The following is a 19,556-nucleotide window of genomic DNA, read 5'->3' as shown; positions in this document are numbered from 1 at the left end:
AAGTTGAAACAGCAACCTACCATAAACTACAAAAGCTATCATATCATCACTAAGCTGTTGTTTCTTTTATTAACTATATATATCTCAAGTTTTTATTTAGTTTTTAGAGGATTGTTTTTAACCTTTAAGGCCTGGCCATTTTTGTCAAAGTGTGTCAATAACCCTGGGTATTTGGTACAGCAATTTAAAGTTTTTAAAGTTTTATCAAAAGTAACTAAATGTGTTCATAATACAGTGATATTAATTTAGTAAAACACTAGTAAAAAGTCTGGCAACCTACAGCTAATGTGATAAAAAGTGTGCTTCACCATTAATCAGGCAAAAACTGTAAAAGTCCATGAGAATTAAAAAAACACGTAAAGACATTTACAGTAGTAGCAGATCTATCGAGCACATATTCATCATCATTTGAAGAACACCAATGGAAAAGGACACATTTGACACTTTTGTTGTCTTTGTCTAGAGGCTTCCATAGTTGGAAAACCATTTCATTCACTGTTAATGTATTCTTACACTAGAATATTTTTTGGCATGTTCTCTAGAAAATTTTGGCATAAAAATAGCTCAAAAATAAAAATTAACGACATTTTATAGGTCCTAATATTTTAATAATTTATCGTAATATTTTAAGTCCACTTCACATAGCTGTATTTTAAGAACTACCTGTTTTAGAGCTTCTTAACTGAGAGCAATAAACTCAGCATAGTCTAATTGGTATAGGGGCCTTCATTCTGTTTTGCTAGCACTGGTTAGATGTATCGTTGCTATGATGATGCTAAACGGTGCAGGAGTTATGATTTTTGTTAGTCTTCAGCGCTCAATTTCTAAAATCATTGGTTTACCGAAAATCTTAGTCTTGTGGTTGTTTTCCTGCAACAAACTCACTCATAACTATCAGAAGAATAAAATGTTATATATCATTGGAACAGTGGATAGTTCTCTATCAGATGGTAGTTAAACCTGAAATCTTCCAACAGTATCAAATGGGCGCTTTTCCCTCGATGTGCCTCAATTAGAGACTCAAAATATACTGGAAAACAATAGTTAATATCATAAAATTATTTATTGTTATCACCATCGTTTATTACCTACCAAGAAAACAGCTCTATTGATTTCCTAGCAATATTCCCTTAATTAAGATTTGTTATTATAACAAAGGAAGTAGATAAATTTATTAGAAAATTTTTACAAATAGAAGTGACATTTCTGGTATAACATCCTGTGCAAGACTTAGTTTGATTGTTTTATGCTGTTACTTAAAAACAGCTTTTAGGACATTTGACACACCCTGCACAATGCTGGAAACTCAGCCGTTAAGAGACAATTCCTAAAATTTTAAAATGCCAATTATTGAAACTACACATTATTAAATGTAAAACTCTTTTAAGTTCGATGTCTAATTATTTTGATTTCAAAGTTGATTTTAATCAAGATGGTCAAAAGTCAACAAATTACCTCTGAAAAAAGCCTCAACAATATTCCCTCAAGTTTCTGATCTCGAAAGAGAAATTAATTCTTAAAATTCCAGCAGAGTCAGTTTTTGTAAAAACTTTCGACTATAATGTTTCATGAAACCTAAAAAAAGTTAGAAGATGGTTATCACCAAGTTGGATGTTTGCTTCTTATATATCAACAGGCATTTCTGACTTCATAATCTTCATATCAGCATCAAAAACCAGCTACACCTTAAATTGTATGACAATTGATGTTCATAAACTTTACCATTAGTTAAAACTAGTTAAATAGTCACATATTTTTGTAGAGATAGTGTCTGAAAAAAAGTTTTAGTCAGTTTTTATAAGTATAATAGCTTGTGAAGTTATTATGGTGATTCATTAATAATACTAATACCTTGAAATCAAATAATTATTGTTGCTTTTGTAAGTTTCAAGTTTTATTAGAACCAAAATGTGGTTGTCATTAAACTAGTGGTAAATAAAAAGTGATTAGGTGATAAAATGAATCTGTAATATTCTGTAAAACATTTTGATATTTCTAAAAGCCATTAGTAATGAATTTATTCTGTTGTATTGCAAAGCTGGAACACATTAATTTTCTCCTGAAAAAGCTACTAAAACAAAATTTACTTTATCATAATTTTTACTAACGTTTCTTAAGTTTTTAAACTTAGTTCAAATGGTTGGGAACAATGTGGTATTCACATGCTTGCAAAGATATAATACTAGAAAAATATACCAAGTTCATTTCTCTGTACTTTTATCAACTACTGTAACTGTAATCAAGAATATCTTATTCCATCAGTTAGGTGTTTTCAGAAGCTTTTTTTAGAAAACTTGGTTGAACCAGCCACCAGCCTCAACGTATTTTATTACAGCAGCCATAAAATAGTCTATATTTATTACTTACACATCGAGTTACTACCAAAGGTGCGAAATGCATTTTTTGGTAATTAAAGCCTTTTACAGAATAGAAAAATTTATTTCATGCAAATAGTTGTGGTGCCATTTGACTTGGAAAATAGTAAAACAGTGTTTTATATGGAAATAGCAGAAATTCTAGTAGTCTTACACAACAATTTAAAACAATCAGTTAGTAGTTTTAAATCATCTACATGTATGTAATAATTAACCTAGGGGATCAATGAAAATTTATACAGAATTTTTCCTGCACGCTTACAGTGGACGGTTATTTATCCACGTTGATGTTTGTTTTTTGTTTTATGTTTTTTATTTTTTCAGTTTTTCAAAAATATCTACCTGAAAATTTTCAAATCCCAAAGCGTCAAAAATATTCTCTCGATTTTTTCAATGGGTTTGACATATTCATGCCATATTTTGATAAACATAGTTTCAGATGAATTTAGGAAACACTTACATTCAAAGAGCTCAAAAATCTGCTTTCACTATTAACCATTCAGTGTACATATTACCAACAAAACAAAAAAAGTAATATCATAATCATAAACACATAAATAATTAAGATCTAATAACATAACCGATAGAAAAACATTACAACATAAACTCTAAATTACTATTGAACTTATTTTGGCCAAACCAGATTAGACTTTGTATCATATTTTTGTCATGACTTTTTATCTTGATTAATTTATTCCTGGGTTTATTCCTGTTTTAACAACCCTATTGTTTTTGCATGATCTACAGTTGTGCTTTTGTGTCTAATTGGCAAATAAAAAACATTTTTGTTACTTTATTGCTTCAGTTTTCGGCATTGAAATATCGATTTGCTTAATATAATGTAACTGTAGGCTGTCAATGTGGGATTACTTAAATTATTTGTGGTTAGACAGTTGACATGTAGAACTGAAGACGGAACACTCACATTATTATAGATATATTTTGTGTTAACAGGTAGCATTAATCATTAACTGTAGGATTTGAATTTATTGGATGGTACTACACCTTCTCTTTTAGATTCGCTTCACTGCCGAACCTTAAAGAGCTGGACTTATCTCAATGTCGCATGAGTTTTGATAATTCTTTGGTAATTGAAAATTTGGATTCACTGGAGATATTTAAAATGAGTTCGTTCAACCTCACTGGATCACTACTCAGGTAAGTTGAAACAGCAACCTACCATAAATTACAAAAGCTATCATATCATCACTAAGCTGTTTTTTTTATTAACTATATATGTCTCAAGTTTTTATTTAGTTTTTAGAGGATTGTTTTAACCTTCAAGGCCTGGCCAATTTGGTCAAAGTGTGTCAATAACCCTGGGTATTTGGTACAGCAACTTAAAGTTTTTAAAGTTTTATCAAAAGTAACTAAATGTGTTCATCATCCAGTGATATTCATTTAGTAAAACACTTGTAAAAAGTCTGGCAACCTACAACAAATGTGATAAAAAATGTGCTTCACCATTAATCAGGCAAAAACTGTAAAAGTCCATGAGAATTAAAAAAACACGTAAAGACATTTACAGTAGTAGCAGATCTATCGAGCACATATTCATCATCATTTGAAGAACACCAATGGAAAAGGACACATTTGACACTTTTGTTGTCTTTGTCTAGAGGCTTCCATAGTTGGAAAACCATTTCATTCACTGTTAATGTATTCTTACACTACAAGATTTTTTGGCATGTTCTCTAGAAAATTTTGGCATAAAAATAGCTCAAAAATAAAAATTAACGACATTTTATAGGTCCTAATATTTTAATAATTTATCGTAATATTTTAAGTCCACTTCACATAGCTGTATTTTAAGAACTACTTGTTTTAGAGCTTTTTAACTGAGAGCAATAAACTCAGCATAGTCTAATTGGTAAAGGGGCTTTCATTCTGTTTTGCTAGCACTGGTTAGATGTATCGTTGCTATGATGATGCTAAACGGTGCAGGAGTTATGATTTTTGTTAGTCTTCAGCGCTCAATTTCTAAAATCATTGGTTTACCGAAGCTCCTAGTCTTGTGGTTGTTTTCCTGCAACAAACTCACTCATAACTGTCAGAAGAATAAAATGTTATATATCAATGGAATTAGCGGAAAGTTCTCTATCAGATGGTAGTTAAACCTGAAATCTTCCAACAGTATCAAATGGGCCCTTTTCCCTCGATGTGCCTCAATTAGAGACTCAAAATATACTGGAAAACAATAGTTAATATCATAAAATTATTTATTGTTATCACCATCGTTTATTACCTACCAACAAAACAGCTCTATTGATTTCCTAGCAATATTCCCTTAATTAAGATTTGTTGTTATAACAAAGGAGGTAGATAAAGTTATTAGAAAATTGTTACAAAAAGAAGTGACATTTTTGGTATAACATCCTGTGCAAGACTTAGTTTGATTGTTTTATGCTGTTACTTAGAAACAGCTTTTAGGACTTTTGACACACCCTGCACAATGCTGGAAACTCAGCCGTTAAGAGACAATTCCTAAAATTTTAAAATGCCAATTATTGAAACTACACATTATTAAATGTAAAACTCTTTTAAGCTCGATGTCTAATTATTTTGATTTCAAAGTTGATTTTAATCAAGATGGTCAAAAAACAACAAGTTACCTGTGAAAAATGCCCCAACAATATTCCCTCAAATTTCTCATCTCGAAAAAGAACTTAATTCTTAAAATTCCAGCACAGTCAATTTTTGTAAAAACTTTCGACTATAATGTTTAATAAAACCTAAAAAAAGTTAGAAGATGGTTATCACAAAGTTGGATATTTGCTTCTCATATATCAACAGGCATTTCTGGCTTTATAATCTTCATATCAGCATCAAAAACCAACTACACTTTTAGTTGTATGACAATTGATGTTCATAAACTTTACCATTATTTAAAACTAGTTAAATAGTCACACATTTTTGTAGAGTTGGTGTCTGAAAAAAAGTTTTAGTCAGTTTTTATAGTTATAATAACTTTTGAAGTTATTAAGGTGATTCATTAATAACTAATACCTTGAAATCAAATAATTAGTGTTGCTTTTGTAAGTTTCAAGTTTTATTAGAACCAAAATGTGGTTGTCATTAAACTAGTGGTAAATAAAAAGTGATTAGGTGATAAAATGAATCTGTAATATTCTGTAAAACAATTTGATATTTCTAAAAGCCATTAGTAATGAATTTATTCTGTTGTATTGCAAAACTGGAACACATTAATTTTCTCCCAAAAAAGCTACTAAAAGAAAATTTACTTTATCATATGTACTAACGTTTCTTAAGTTTTCAAACTTAGTTCAAATGGTTGGGAACAATGTGGTATTCACATGCTTGCATAGATATAATATTAGAAAAATATACCAAGTTCATTTCACTGTACTTTTATCAACTACCGTAACCGTAATCAAGAATAGCTTATTCCATTAGTTAGGTGTTTTCAGAAGCTTTTTTTAGAAAACTTGGTTGAACCAGCCACCAGCCTCAACGTATTTTATTACAGCAGCCATAAAATAGTCTATATTTATTACTTACACATCGAGTTACTACCAAAGGTGCGAAATGCATTTTTTGGTAATTAAAGCCTTTTACAGAATGGAAAAATTTATTTCATGCAAATAGTTGTGGTGCCATTTGACTTGGAAAGTAGTAAAACAGTGTTTTATATGGAAATAGCAGAAATTCTAGTAGTCTTACACAAGAATTTAAAACAATCAGTTAGTAGTTTTAAATCATCTACATGTATGTAATAATTAACCTAGGTGATCAATGAAAATTTTTACAGAATTTTTCCTGCACGCTTACAGTGGACGGTTATTTATCCACGTTGATGTTTGTTTTTTGTTTTATGTTTTTTATTTTTTCTGTTTTTCAAAAATATCTACCTGAAAATTTTCAAATCCCAAAGCGTCAAAAATATTCTCTCGATTTTTTCAATGGGTTTGACATATTCATGCCATATTTTGATAAACATAGTTTCAGATGAATTTAGGAAACACTTACATTCAACGAGCTCAAAAATCTGCTTTCACTATTAACCATTCAGTTTACATATTACCAACAAAACAAAAAAAGTAATATCTTAATCATAAACACATAAATAATTAAGATCTAATAACATGACCAATAGAAAAACATTACAACATAAACTCTAAATTACTAATGAACTTATTTTGGCCAAACCAGATTAGACTTTGTATCATATTTTTGTCATGACTTTTTATCTTGATTAATTTATTCCTGGGTTTATTCCTGTTTTAACAACCCTATTGTTTTTGCATGATCTACAGTTGTGCTTTTGTGCCAAATTGGCAAATCAAAAACATTTTCGTTACTTTATTGCTTCAGTTTTTGGCAATGAAATATCGATTTGCTTAATATAATGTAACTGTAGGCTGTCAATGTGGGATTACCTAAATTATTTGTGGTTAGACTGTTGACATGTAGAACTGAAGACGGAACACTCACATTATTATAGATATAATTTGTGTTAACAGGTAGCATTAATCATTAACTGTAGGATTTGAATTTATTGGATGGTACTACACCTTCTCTCTTAGATTCGCTTCACTGCCGAACCTTAAAGAGCTGGACTTATCTCAATGTCGCATGAGTTCTGATAATTCTTTGGTCATTGAAAATTTGGATTCACTGGAGATATTTAAATTGATTTCGTTCAACCTCACTGGATCCCTACTCAAGTAAGTTGAAACAGCAACCTACCATAAATTACAAAAGCTATCATATCATCACTAAGCTGTTTTTTTTTATTAACTATATATGTCTCAAGTTTTTATTTAGTTTTTAGAGGATTGTTTTAACCTTCAAGGCCTGGCCATTTTTGTCAAAGTGTGTCAATAACCCTGGGTATTTGGTACAGCAATTTAAAGTTTTTAAAGTTTTATCAAAAGTAACTAAATGTGTTCATAATCCAGTGATATTCATTTAGTAAAACACTTGTAAAAAGTCTGGCAACCTACAACAAATGTGATAAAAAATGTGCTTCACCATTAATCAGGCAAAAACTGTAAAAGTCCATGAGAATTAAAAAAACACGTAAAGACATTTACAGTAGTAGCAGATCTATCGAGCACATATTCATCATCATTTGAAGCACACCAATGGAAAGGGACACATTTGACACTTTTGTTGTCTTTGTCTAGAGGCTTCCATAGTTGGAAAACCATTTCATTCACTGTTAATGTATTCTTACACTACAAGATTTTTTGGCATGTTCTCTAGAAAATTTTGGCATAAAAATAGCTCAAAAATAAAAATTAACGACATTTTATAGGTCCTAATATTTTAATAATTTATCGTAATATTTTAAGTCCACTTCACATAGCTGTATTTTAAGAACTACTTGTTTTAGAGCTTCTTAACTGAGAGCAATAAACTCAGCATAGTCTAATTGGTATAGGGGCCTTCATTCTGTTTTGCTAGCACTGGTTAGATGTATCGTTGCTATGATGATGCTAAAGGGTGCAGGAGTTATGATATTTGTTAGCCTTCAGCGCTCAATTTTTCAAATCATTGTTTTACTGAAACTCCTAGTCTTGTGGTTGTTTTCCTGCAACAAACTCACTCAAAACTGTCAGAAGAATAAAATGTTATATATCAATGGAATTAGCGGAAAGTTCTCTATCAGATGGTAGTTAAACCTGAAATCTTCCAACAGTATCAAAGGGGCCCTTTTCTGTCGATGTGCCTCAATTAGAGACTCAAAATATACTGGAAAACAATAGTTAATATCATAAAATTATTTATTGTTATCACCATCGTTTATTACCTACCAACAAAACAGCTCTATTGATTTCCTAACAATATTCCCTTAATTAAGATTTGTTATTATAACAAATGAGGTAGATAAAGTTATTAAAAAATTGTTAGAAATAGAAGTGACATTTCTGGTATAACATCCTGTGCAAGACTTAGTTTGATTGTTTTATGCTGTTACTTAGAAACAGCTTTTAGGACTTTTGACACACCCTGCACAATGCTGGAAACTCAGTCGTTAAGAGACAATTCCTAAAATTTTAAAATGCCAATTATTGAAACTACACATTATTAAATGTAAAACTCTTTTAAGTTCGATGTCTAATTATTTTGATTTCAAAGTTGATTTTAATCAAGATGGTCAAAAGTCAACAAATTACCTCTGAAAAATGCCTCAACAATATTCCCTCAAGTTTCTGATCTCGAAAGAGAAATTAATTCTTAAAATTCCAGCACAGTCAGTTTTTGTAAAAACTTTCGACCATAATGTTTCATGAAACCTAAAAAAAGTTAGAAGATGGTTATCACAAAGTTGGATATTTGCTTCTCATATATCAACAGGCATTTCTGGCTTCATAATCTTCATATCAGCATCAAAAACCAACTACACTTTTAGTTGTATGACAATTGATGTTCATAAACTTTACCATTCTTTAAAACTAGTTAAATAGTCACACATTTTTGTAGAGTTGGTGTCTGAAAAAAACTTTTAATCAGTTTTTATAGTTATAATAGCTTTTGAAGTTATTAAGGTGATTCATTAATATCTAATACCTTGAAATTAAATAATTAGTGTTGCTTTTGTAAGTTTCAAGTTTTATTAGAACCAAAATGTGTTTGTCATTAAACTAGTGGTAAATAAAAAGTGATTAGGTGATAAAATGAATCTGTAATACTCTGTAAAACAATTTGATATTTCTAAAAGCCATTAGTAATGAATTTATTCTGTTGTATTGCAAAACTGGAACACATTAATTTTCTCCCAAAAAAGCTACTAAAAGAAAATTTACTTTATCATATGTACTAACGTTTCTTAAGTTTTCAAACTTAGTTCAAATGGTTGGGAACAATGTGGTATTCACATGCTTGCATAGATATAATATTAGAAAAATATACCAAGTTCATTTCACTGTACTTTTATCAACTACCGTAACCGTAATCAAGAATAGCTTATTCCATTAGTTAGGTGTTTTCAGAAGCTTTTTTTAGAAAACTTGGTTGAACCAGCCACCAGCCTCAACGTATTTTATTACAGCAGCCATAAAATAGTCTATATTTATTACTTACACATCGAGTTACTACCAAAGGTGCGAATTGCCTTTTTTGGTAATTAAAGCCTTTTACAGAATGGAAAAATTTATTTCATGCAAATAGTTGTGGTGCCATTTGACTTGGAAAGTAGTAAAACAGTGTTTTATATGGAAATAGCAGAAATTCTAGTAGTCTTACACAAGAATTTAAAACAATCAGTTAGTAGTTTTAAATCATCTACATGTATGTAATAATTAACCTAGGTGATCAATGAAAATTTTTACAGAATTTTTCCTGCACGCTTACAGTGGACGGTTATTTATCCACGTTGATGTTTGTTTTTTGTTTTATGTTTTTTATTTTTTCAGTTTTTCAAAAATATCTACCTGAAAATTTTCAAATCCCAAAGCGTCAAAAATATTCTCTCGATTTTTTCAATGGGTTTGACATATTCATGCCATATTTTGATAAACATAGTTTCAGATGAATTTAGGAAACACTTACATTCAACGAGCTCAAAAATCTGCTTTCACTATTAACCATTCAGTGTACATATTACCAACAAAACAAAAAAAGTAATATCTTAATCATAAACACATAAATAATTAAGATCTAATTGTGATGCGGAGAACCGGATGTCCGGTTCGCGAGGACAAGGGGGGATAGCGGCATCTTAACTGCGAGCACGCGAGAGGTAGGACGCAAAAACCAGGTACGTTAGATGGTGTCAAGAGTGGAGACTACAAGGAAATTTCAGTAAGTCAGCGATAATAATCAAATTTTTAGGCAATAGCGAATAGTTGATGATTAGAGAGAGAATTTGCGAGGATAATAGTTGAGTTATAAGTTATAAGAAATTATAAGTTATACAATAGTGAAGGATTGAAGATAATAACTTGGAAAATGAGCGACAGACACAACAATAGTATTTTCGGGAAGGGGGTTAAGACACCCGAGCTGAGACTAGAAACAGGAGCCGAATTGGAAGGATGGAGGAGATTTATTAAGAGATTTGAGATAGCAATTGTGTCGGCAGGATTAAAAAGAAAGGAACACACCAGGGTGACAAGAAAAGTAGAATCAGAAGAATACGATTTAGAACAAAAAAAGGCAGCGTTTCTGTTGGACTGCATGGGAGAGAAGGGGTATGATATTTTTGAAACATGGGAGATAGAGGTCGACGCCATGCAATATGACGACATTAAAGAAAAATTTGACGATTATTTTTCTGAAAAGGAAAATATAGTAGCAACGAGACACAGATTATTTACTATGAAACAGGATAATTGTGAAGATTTATGCAGGTTTATAGAAAGAATAGAAAGGGCAGCAAAACAATGCAGGCTGGAGGAGTTAGAAAAAGATCTAATACTGCAGGTTTTGATAATGGGTATGAATGATGATAAAATGAGAAAAGAGTTGTTACTTAAGAAGAATATCACTCTAGAGAAGGCAAGAGCTAGGTGCAGTCAGTACGAGTCGGCCACAATAGCAGCGGGGATAATAACAACAAGGGAAAAAGAAACGATAGATCAAGTAATAGGAGAAGAAGAGGACGATGAGTTAATACAAAGGATAGGAGGTAGAGCTGACGGAGGAGCAAGAAACAAAGGTAATATCGGTACAGGGAGATCTGGAGTACAATGCTATACATGTGATAGTTTCGGACACATCTCAAAAGATTGCTTCAGGAATGAGGAACAGCAGAAGGGCTTCGAAAAGATTAAGGAGATCATTTCTACGGCACCAGTCTTGACTTTATTTGATAATAGTAGTAAACACCGGATAACAGCAGATGCCAGTAAACTTACATTGGGAGCAGCTTTGCTGCAGATGAATAGAGAAGGAAGATGGCAACCAGTAGCCTATGCCTCAAGAAAAATGAGTGAAGCAGAGCAAAAGTATGGACAAATAGAGAAGGAGGCACTGGCCGTAGCATGGGCATGTGACAAATTCGATTTCTACTTGGTGGGGAGAGACTTTGAAGTTGAGACTGATCATAAGCCACTGGTTCCGCTGCTGGGAAACAAAGATCTGTCAGACTTGTCATTAAGGATTCAAAGATTTAAGATGAGGATGATGAGATACAGATATAATCTTTTTCACACACCAGGAGACAAGATGTTTTTGGCTGACCTGTTATCAAGACCAGCATCAAAAAGAGACGAAATAAAATTACAAAGAGTGGAAAACCATGCTAGTAGGATAGTAGCAGCAATAGAGGATGTGCTAATAGAGAAAATTAAAGGGTACGCGGAAACGGATGAAACGTATCAGACAGTGATGAAAGGAATAGAAACAGGATGGAAATATGCAATATGCGGCGAGGCAAAAAGGTTGAAGGAAAAGAAGGATGAGCTCAGCGTGGTAAATGGAATGATTATGTGGAACGCCAGGGTTTACATACCTATTAATTTGAGAAAGGAAATAATGGAAAAACTCCATAGTGGACATCAGGGCCAGGTCAAGACGTACCGAAGGTGTCAAGATTCAGTGTGGTGGCCAGGGATTAGAAAAGAGATAATAGAGATGGTGGAACGCTGTGAGGTATGTATAAAAAATAGAAGGATGTCACATGAGCCGATGTGTAACACTCCATTACCAGAGAAACCTTGGCAAGAGATCGGAACAGACTTGTTCGAGTTCGAAGGAAGGCGCTACGTTATTTTCATGGACTACTACTCGAAATGGATAGAGGTAGTTCAGATGAATAACCAAACAGGAAGAGAATTGGCGTTGAAATTCGCAGGAATAATAGCAAGGTTGGGAGCCCCATTAAAAGTACGTAGCGATAACGGACCATGTTACAACTCACCCGAATGGAGGGAAATTTTAATAAGGTACAACATAATAGGAGAAACTAGTAGTCCTAGATATCCTGAAAGTAATGGCTTAGCGGAGAGAGCGGTAGGGATAATAAAAAGTTTGTGGAGGAAAGAAAAGGACAAGAACCTGGCCTTGCTAGCCTATAGAACTACCCCACTGGAAAGTGGAAATAGGCCAGATGAGTTAATGTATAATAGAAGAATTCGAAATGAGTTACCAGGACAGCACTTAGTCATACCCAATCTCGGACAGTTCAAAGAAAGAGATAGACACCTCAAAGAGAGACAGAAAAGCAATTTTGATAGGGTAAAGAGGCCAAAGAGATTGTCCGTATTAAAAGAAGGGGATAGAGTATGGGTGAAAATAAACCACGAAGATGAAGGGAGAGAGGCAACAGTTATTAAGGAGGCTTTAGAACCAAATAACTTCTGGGTGGCTATGAACGGAAGAAGAGTACGAAGGAATAGGAAACACCTGAGATTACTATTTGAAAAAGCTTCGCGCTACATGATAGAGTCTCAAGATAAGGAAGTAGTTAGTAATAGTAGGGAAGGGAATAGAAAGAAAACATGGGTAGGAGACAATAGTAATAGTAACCCAATAAGAAAGAGTACTAGAGATAGAATAAATAAACGTGACAATGATTTTGTTTATTCCAAATAACTTCTGTTGTAGACACTTGGAATATTACAACCAAAGTTGGATTCAATAGAAAGGGCTCAAAGTAAAAGAAAGGCTTGACAATAGAAAGTGAGGAGGTTAACAGCACGGAAAAAAAAGGGGTTTAATAGAAAGAGAAAGAGCAATAATAATAGAGAAAGTAATAATAGAGATGGAGGACTACACCGTAGTCGGGAACAGCATAGCTCATTACATCACACCACCAGTGGGGGTGAAAAAAATTGCCCTAGGAGGAGCCACCCTGGAGGAGCTGTTGTACAGGTGCGGAATCCCCGGAATAAAGATTGTCATTTCCGGAGTTCCCGACATCATGAGCCGAAGAGATGACGCCGTGGATGGGGACAAAGTTTCCAAGTACGAGCAGACCCTGAGAAGGGCATCCAATAGACCGGGAGTAATCCTCTGCTCCTTTTACCCCTCTACCAGGGTGCCAGCTGCACAGTACGGCATTATAGGTCGCCTAAATAGGCTCATATGCACCCTCAACTCCAACAAGAAGGAGGGCACGCCGAACTTGTGCACCCGCCTCTTCGGAAGAGGTCAGGATGGCCTGTTTTTTTTTCAACAGGGAACATTTGAAGGACGAAGTCCACCCTAACGATCACAGGGCGAGGGTGCTATCTGAGACTATGTGTAGATACATAGCGACCAGGAGAAGGAGTGCGAGGGACTTGAGGGAACGTCTGTATCGGCCTCTAAGGAGAGACACTAGGGCAGGGACAGAAAGAGGAAACGAGAGAAAGGAGATTAATAGGGAGAGGTTAAATAGAGAGGGAAGTTCGGAGGAAAGGAACGTCGAAGCTGCGAGGGAAACCCAAGAGAGAGAAGGTAGTCAACAGGAGGAAGAGAGCATATGGATGAGAAGAGAAAGAGAGGTGATAGAAAGAGCAAGACAAGATAGAGAACAAAAGAAAGCGGAAATAAGAACAAGGTTCGAAAGCGAAATGGCAGCAGTGGAAAGAGAATACGAAAGAGATGTGGTAAGAGCTAGAGAAGATAGGCAAATAGCTGAAAGAGCTATTGAAAGAGAAAGAGCCAGGGGGCAAGGCGCAGAAAGGGTTAACAGGGAGGAAAAGAAACAACAACAAATCAGAAGGATAGATAGAGAGACAAGGGAGAGAAAGTCACCAGTCAGGCAGCGGAGAGTTCGCTTTGCTGAACAACCGGAGATAAGAAATAGAGACATCCGGCTAGATGTCCCTACTCTTCGGGAGTATGTGAGGTAGAAGGAATGAATGGGAACAATAGTCAGGGCTTAAGGAAAAGGTAATAGTTTCAGAGAACAATAGAGCGGGTAATAGACAGGGCTAAAAACAAGAGATAAAGGGAAGAGAGAGAGGGAGATGTGATGCGGAGAACCGGATGTCCGGTTCGCGAGGAGAAGGGGGGATAGCGGCATCTTAACTGCGAGCACGCGAGAGGTAGGACGCAAAAACCAGGTACGTTAGACTAATAACATAACCAATAGAAAAACATTACAACATAAACTCTAAATTACTAATGAACTTATTTTGGCCAAACCAGATTAGACTTTGTATCATATTTTTGTCATGACTTTTCATCTTGATTAATTTATTCCTGGGTTTATTCCTGTTTTAACAACCCTATGGTTTTTGCATGATCTACAGTTGTGCTTTTGTGCCAAATTGGCAAATAAAAAACATTTTCGTTACTTTATTGCTTCAGTTTTTGGCATTGAAGTATCGATTTGCTTAATATAATGTAACTGTAGGCTGTCAATGTGGGATTACCTAAATTATTTGTGGTTAGACTGTTGACATGTAGAACTGAAGACGGAACACTCACATTATTATAAATATAATTTGTGTTAACAGGTAGCATTAATCATTAACTGTAGGATTTGAATTTATTGGATGGTACTACACCTTCTCTTTTAGATTCGCTTCACTGCCGAACCTTAAAGAGCTGGACTTATCTCAATGTCGCATGAGTTCTGATAATTCTTTGGTCATTGAAAATTTGGATTCACTGGAGATATTTAAATTGATTTCGTTCAACCTCACTGGATCACTACTCAGGTAAGTTGAAACAGCAACCTACCATAAATTACAAAAGCTATCATATCATCACTAAGCTGTTTTTTTTTTATTAACTATATATGTCTCAAGTTTTTATTTAGTTTTTAGAGGATTGTTTCAACCTTCAAGGCCTGGCCATTTTTGTCAAAGTGTGTCAATAACCCTGGGTATTTGGTACAGCAATTTAAAGTTTTTAAAGTTTTATCAAAAGTAACTAAATGTGTTCATAATCCAGTGATATTCATTTAGTAAAACACTTGTAAAAAGTCTGGCAACCTACAACAAATGTGATAAAAAATGTGCTTCACCATTAATCAGGCAAAAACTGTAAAAGTCCATGAGAATTAAAAAAACACGTAAAGACATTTACAGTAGTAGCAGATCTATCGAGCACATATTCATCATCATTTGAAGCACACCAATGGAAAAGGACACATTTGACTCTTTTGTTGTTTTTGTCTAGAGGCTTCCAAAGTTGGAAAACCATTTTACCCACTGTTAATGTATTCTTACACTACAAGATTTTTTGGCATGTTCTCTAGAAAATTTTGGCATAAAAATAGCTCAAAAATAAAAATTAACGACATTTTATAGGTCCTAATATTTTAATAATTTATCGTAATATTTTAAGTCCACTTTACATAGCTGTATTTTAAGAACTACTTGTTTTAGAGCTTCTTAACTGAGAGCAATAAACTCAGCATAGTCTAATTGGTATAGGGGCCTTCATTCTGTTTTGCTAGCACTGGTTAGATGTATCGTTGCTATGATGATGCTAAAGGGTGCAGGAGTTATGATATTTGTTAGCCTTCAGCGCTCAATTTTTCAAATCATTGTTTTACTGAAACTCCTAGTCTTGTGGTTGTTTTCCTGCAACAAACTCACTCAAAACTGTCAGAAGAATAAAATGTTATATATCAATGGAATTAGCGGAAAGTCCTCTATCAGATGGTAGTTAAACCTGAAATCTTCCAACAGTATCAAATGGGCGCTTTTCCCTCGATGTGCTTCAATTAGAGACTCAAAATATACTGGAAAACAATAGTTAATATCATAAAATTATTTATTGTTATCACCATCGTTTATCACCTACCAACAAAACAGCTCTATTGATTTCCTAGCAATATTCCCTTAATTAAGATTTGTTATTATAACAAAGGAAGTAGATAAAGTTATTAGAAAATTGTTACAAATAGAAGTGACATTTCTGGTATAACATCCTGTGCAAGACTTGGTTTGATTGTTTTATGCTGTTACTTAGAAACAGCTTTTAGGACTTTTGACACACCCTGCACAATGCTGGAAACTCAGCCATTATGAGACAATTCCTAAAATTTTAAAATGCCAATTATTGAAACTACACATTATTAAATGTAAAACTCTTTTAAGTTCGATGTCTAATTATTTTGATTTCAAAGTTGATTTTAATCAAGATGGTCAAAAGTCAACAAATTACCTCTGAAAAATGCCTCAACAATATTCCCTCAAGTTTCTGATCTCGAAAGAGAAATTAATTCTTAAAATTCCAGCACAGTCAGTTTTTGTAAAAACTTTCGACTATAATGTTTCATGAAACCTAAAAAAAGTTAGAAGATGGTTATCACAAAGTTGGATATTTGCTTCTCATATATAAACAGGCATTTCTGGCTTCAAAGTCTTCATATCAGCATCAAAAACCAGCTACACCTTTAATTGTATGACAATTGATGTTCATAAACTTTACCATTAGTTAAAACTAGTTAAATAGTCACATATTTTTGTAGAGATAGTGTCTGAAAAAAAGTTTTAGTCAGTTTTTATAAGTATAATAGCTTGTGAAGTTATTATGGTGATTCAATAATAACTAATACCTTGAAATCAAATAATTATTGTTGCTTTTGTAAGTTTCAAGTTTTATTAGAACCAGAATGTGGTTGTCATTAAACTAGTGGTAAATAAAAAGTGATTAAGTGATAAAATGAATCTGTTATATTCTGTAAAACATTTTGATATTTTTAAAAGCCATTAGTAATGAATTTATTCTGTTGTATAGCAAAGCTGGAACACATTAATTTTCTCCTGCAAAAGCTACTAAAACAAAATTTACTTTGTCATATGTACTAACGTTTCTTAAGTTTTTAAACTTAGTTCAAATGGTTGGAAACAATGTGGTATTCACATGCTTGCAAAGATATAATACTGGAAAAATATACCGAGTTCATTTTTCTGTACTTTTATCAACTACTGTAACTGTAATCAAGAATATCTTATTCCATTAGTTAGGTGTTTTCAGAAGCTTTTTTTAGAAAACTTGGTTGAACCAGCCACCAGCCTCAACGTATTTTATTACAGCAGCCATAAAATAGTCTATATTTATTACTTACACATCGAGTTACTACCAAAGGTGCGAAATGCATTTTTTGGTAATTAAAGCCTTTTACAGAATGGAAAAATTTATTTCATGCAAATAGTTGTGGTGCCATTTGACTTGGAAAGTAGTAAAACAGTGTTTTATATGGAAATAGCAGAAATTCCAGTAGTCTTACACAACAATTTAAAACAATCAGTTAGTAGTTTTAAATCATCTACATGTATGTAATAATTAACCTAGGTGATCAATGAAAATTTATACAGAATTTTTCCTGCACGCTTACAGTGGACGGTTATTTATCCACGTTGATGTTTGTTTTTTGTTTTATGTTTGTTATTTTTTCAGTTTTTCAAAAATATCTACCTGAAAATTTTCAAATCCCAAAGCGTCAAAAATATTCTCTCGATTTTTTCAATGGGTTTGACATATTCATGCCATATTTTGGTAAACATAGTTTCAGATGAATTTAGGAAACACTTACATTCAACGAGCTCAAAAGTCTGCTTTCACTATTAACCATTCAGTGTACATATTACCAACAAAACAAAAAAAGTAATATCATAATCATAAACACATAAATAATTAAGATCTAATAACATAACCAATAGAAAAACATTACAACATAAACTCTAAATTACTAATGAACTTATTTTGGCCAAACCATATAAGACTTTGTATCATATTTTTGTCATGACCTTTTATCTTGATTAACTTATTCCTGGGTTTATTCCTGTTTTAACAACCCTATTGTTTTTGCATGATCTACAGTTGTGCTTTTGTTCCAAATTGGCAAATAAAAAACATTTTTGTTACTTTATTGCTTAAGTTTTTGGCATTGAAATATCGATTTGCTTAATATAATGTAACTGTAGGCTGTCAATGTGGGATTACCTAAGTTATTTGTGGTTAGACTGTTGACATGTAGAACTGAAGACGGAACACTCACATTATTATAGATATAATTTGTGTTAACAGGTAGCATTAATCATTAACTGTAGGATTTGAATTTATTGGATGGTACTACACCTTCCCTTTTAGAATCGCTTCACTGCCAAACCTTAAAGAGCTGGACTTATCTCAATGTCGCATGAGTTCTGATTATTCTTTGGTAATTGAAAATTTGGATTCACTGGAGATATTTAAAATGAGTTCGTTCAACCTCACTGGATCACTACTCAGGTAAGTTGAAACAGCAACCTACCATAAATTACAAAAGCTATCATATCATCACTAAGCTGTTTTTTTTGTTAACTATATATGTCTCAAGTTTTTATTTAGTTTTTAGAGGATTGTTTTAACCTTCAAGGCCTGGCCATTTTGGTCAAAGTGTGTCAATATCCCTGGGTATTTGGTACAGCAACTTAAAGTTTTTAAAGTTTTATCAAAAGTAACTAAATGTGTTCATCATCCAGTGATATTCATTTAGTAAAACACTTGTAAAAAGTCTGGCAACCTACAACAAATGTGATAAAAAATGTGCTTCACCATTAATCAGGCAAAAACTGTAAAAGTCCATGAGAATTAAAAAAACACGTAAAGACATTTACAGTAGTAGCAGATCTATCGAGCACATATTCATCATCATTTGAAGCACATCAATGGAAAAGGACACATTTGACACTTTTGTTGTCTTTGTCTAGAGGCTTCCATAGTTGGAAAACCATTTCATTCACTGTTAATGTATTCTTACACTACAAGATTTTTTGGCATGTTCTCTAGAAAATTTCGGCATAAAAATAGCTCAAAAATAAAAATTAACGACATTTTATAGGTCCTAATATTTTAATAATTTATCGTAATATTTTAAGTCCACTTCACATAGCTGTATTTTAAGAACTACTTGTTTTAGAGCTTCTTAACTGAGAGCAATAAACTCAGCATAGTCTAATTGGTATAGGGGCCTTCATTCTGTTTTGCTAGCACTGGTTAGATGTATCGTTGCTATGATGATGCTAAACGGTGCAGGAGTTATGATTTTTGTTAGTCTTCATCGCTCAATTTCTAAAATCATTGGTTTACCGAAAATCTTAGTCTTGTGGTTGTTTTCCTGCAACAAACTCACTCATAACTGTCAGAAGAATAAAATGTTATATATCGATGGAATTAGCGGAAAGTTCTCTATCAGATGGTAGTTAAACCTGAAATCTTCCAACAGTATCAAATGGGCCCTTTTCCCTCGATGTGCCTCAATTAGAGACTCAAAATATACTGGAAAACAATAGTTAATATCATAAAATTATTTATTGTTATCACCATCGTTTATTACCTACCAAG

At 33.0% G+C, this 19,556-nt stretch overlaps 2 protein-coding genes across 3 annotated transcripts in view; both read left to right on the top strand.

Annotated features, from left to right (window-relative positions):
- LOC137398049 (general transcription factor II-I repeat domain-containing protein 2A-like) overlaps nt 1-682 on the top strand; it is a 39,562-nt gene extending 38,880 nt beyond the window's left edge. The window contains exon 10 of the mRNA XM_068084149.1: nt 673-682. Within this exon, the coding sequence (XP_067940250.1) occupies nt 673-682 (10 nt within the window). The remainder of the gene's footprint in view (nt 1-672) is intronic.
- Nucleotides 683-3,431: 2,749 nt separating this feature from the next.
- LOC137398582 (putative adenylate cyclase regulatory protein) overlaps nt 3,432-19,556 on the top strand; it is a 132,450-nt gene continuing 116,325 nt past the window's right edge. For both annotated transcript variants that reach the window (XM_068084745.1, XM_068084744.1), the window contains exons 1-4: nt 3,432-3,533; nt 6,920-7,060; nt 14,792-14,932; nt 18,321-18,461. In XM_068084745.1, coding sequence (XP_067940846.1) covers nt 3,442-3,533; nt 6,920-7,060; nt 14,792-14,932; nt 18,321-18,461 — 515 coding nt within the window. In that variant the 5' untranslated portion in view covers nt 3,432-3,441. The remainder of the gene's footprint in view (nt 3,534-6,919; nt 7,061-14,791; nt 14,933-18,320; nt 18,462-19,556) is intronic.

This window comes from Watersipora subatra, chromosome 6 (genome assembly GCF_963576615.1).
Source record: "Watersipora subatra chromosome 6, tzWatSuba1.1, whole genome shotgun sequence".
Lineage (NCBI taxonomy): Eukaryota > Metazoa > Bryozoa > Gymnolaemata > Cheilostomatida > Watersiporidae > Watersipora > Watersipora subatra.
Note: the sequence above shows the minus strand (reverse complement) of the source record. Positions and strands in the feature narration are given on the sequence as shown.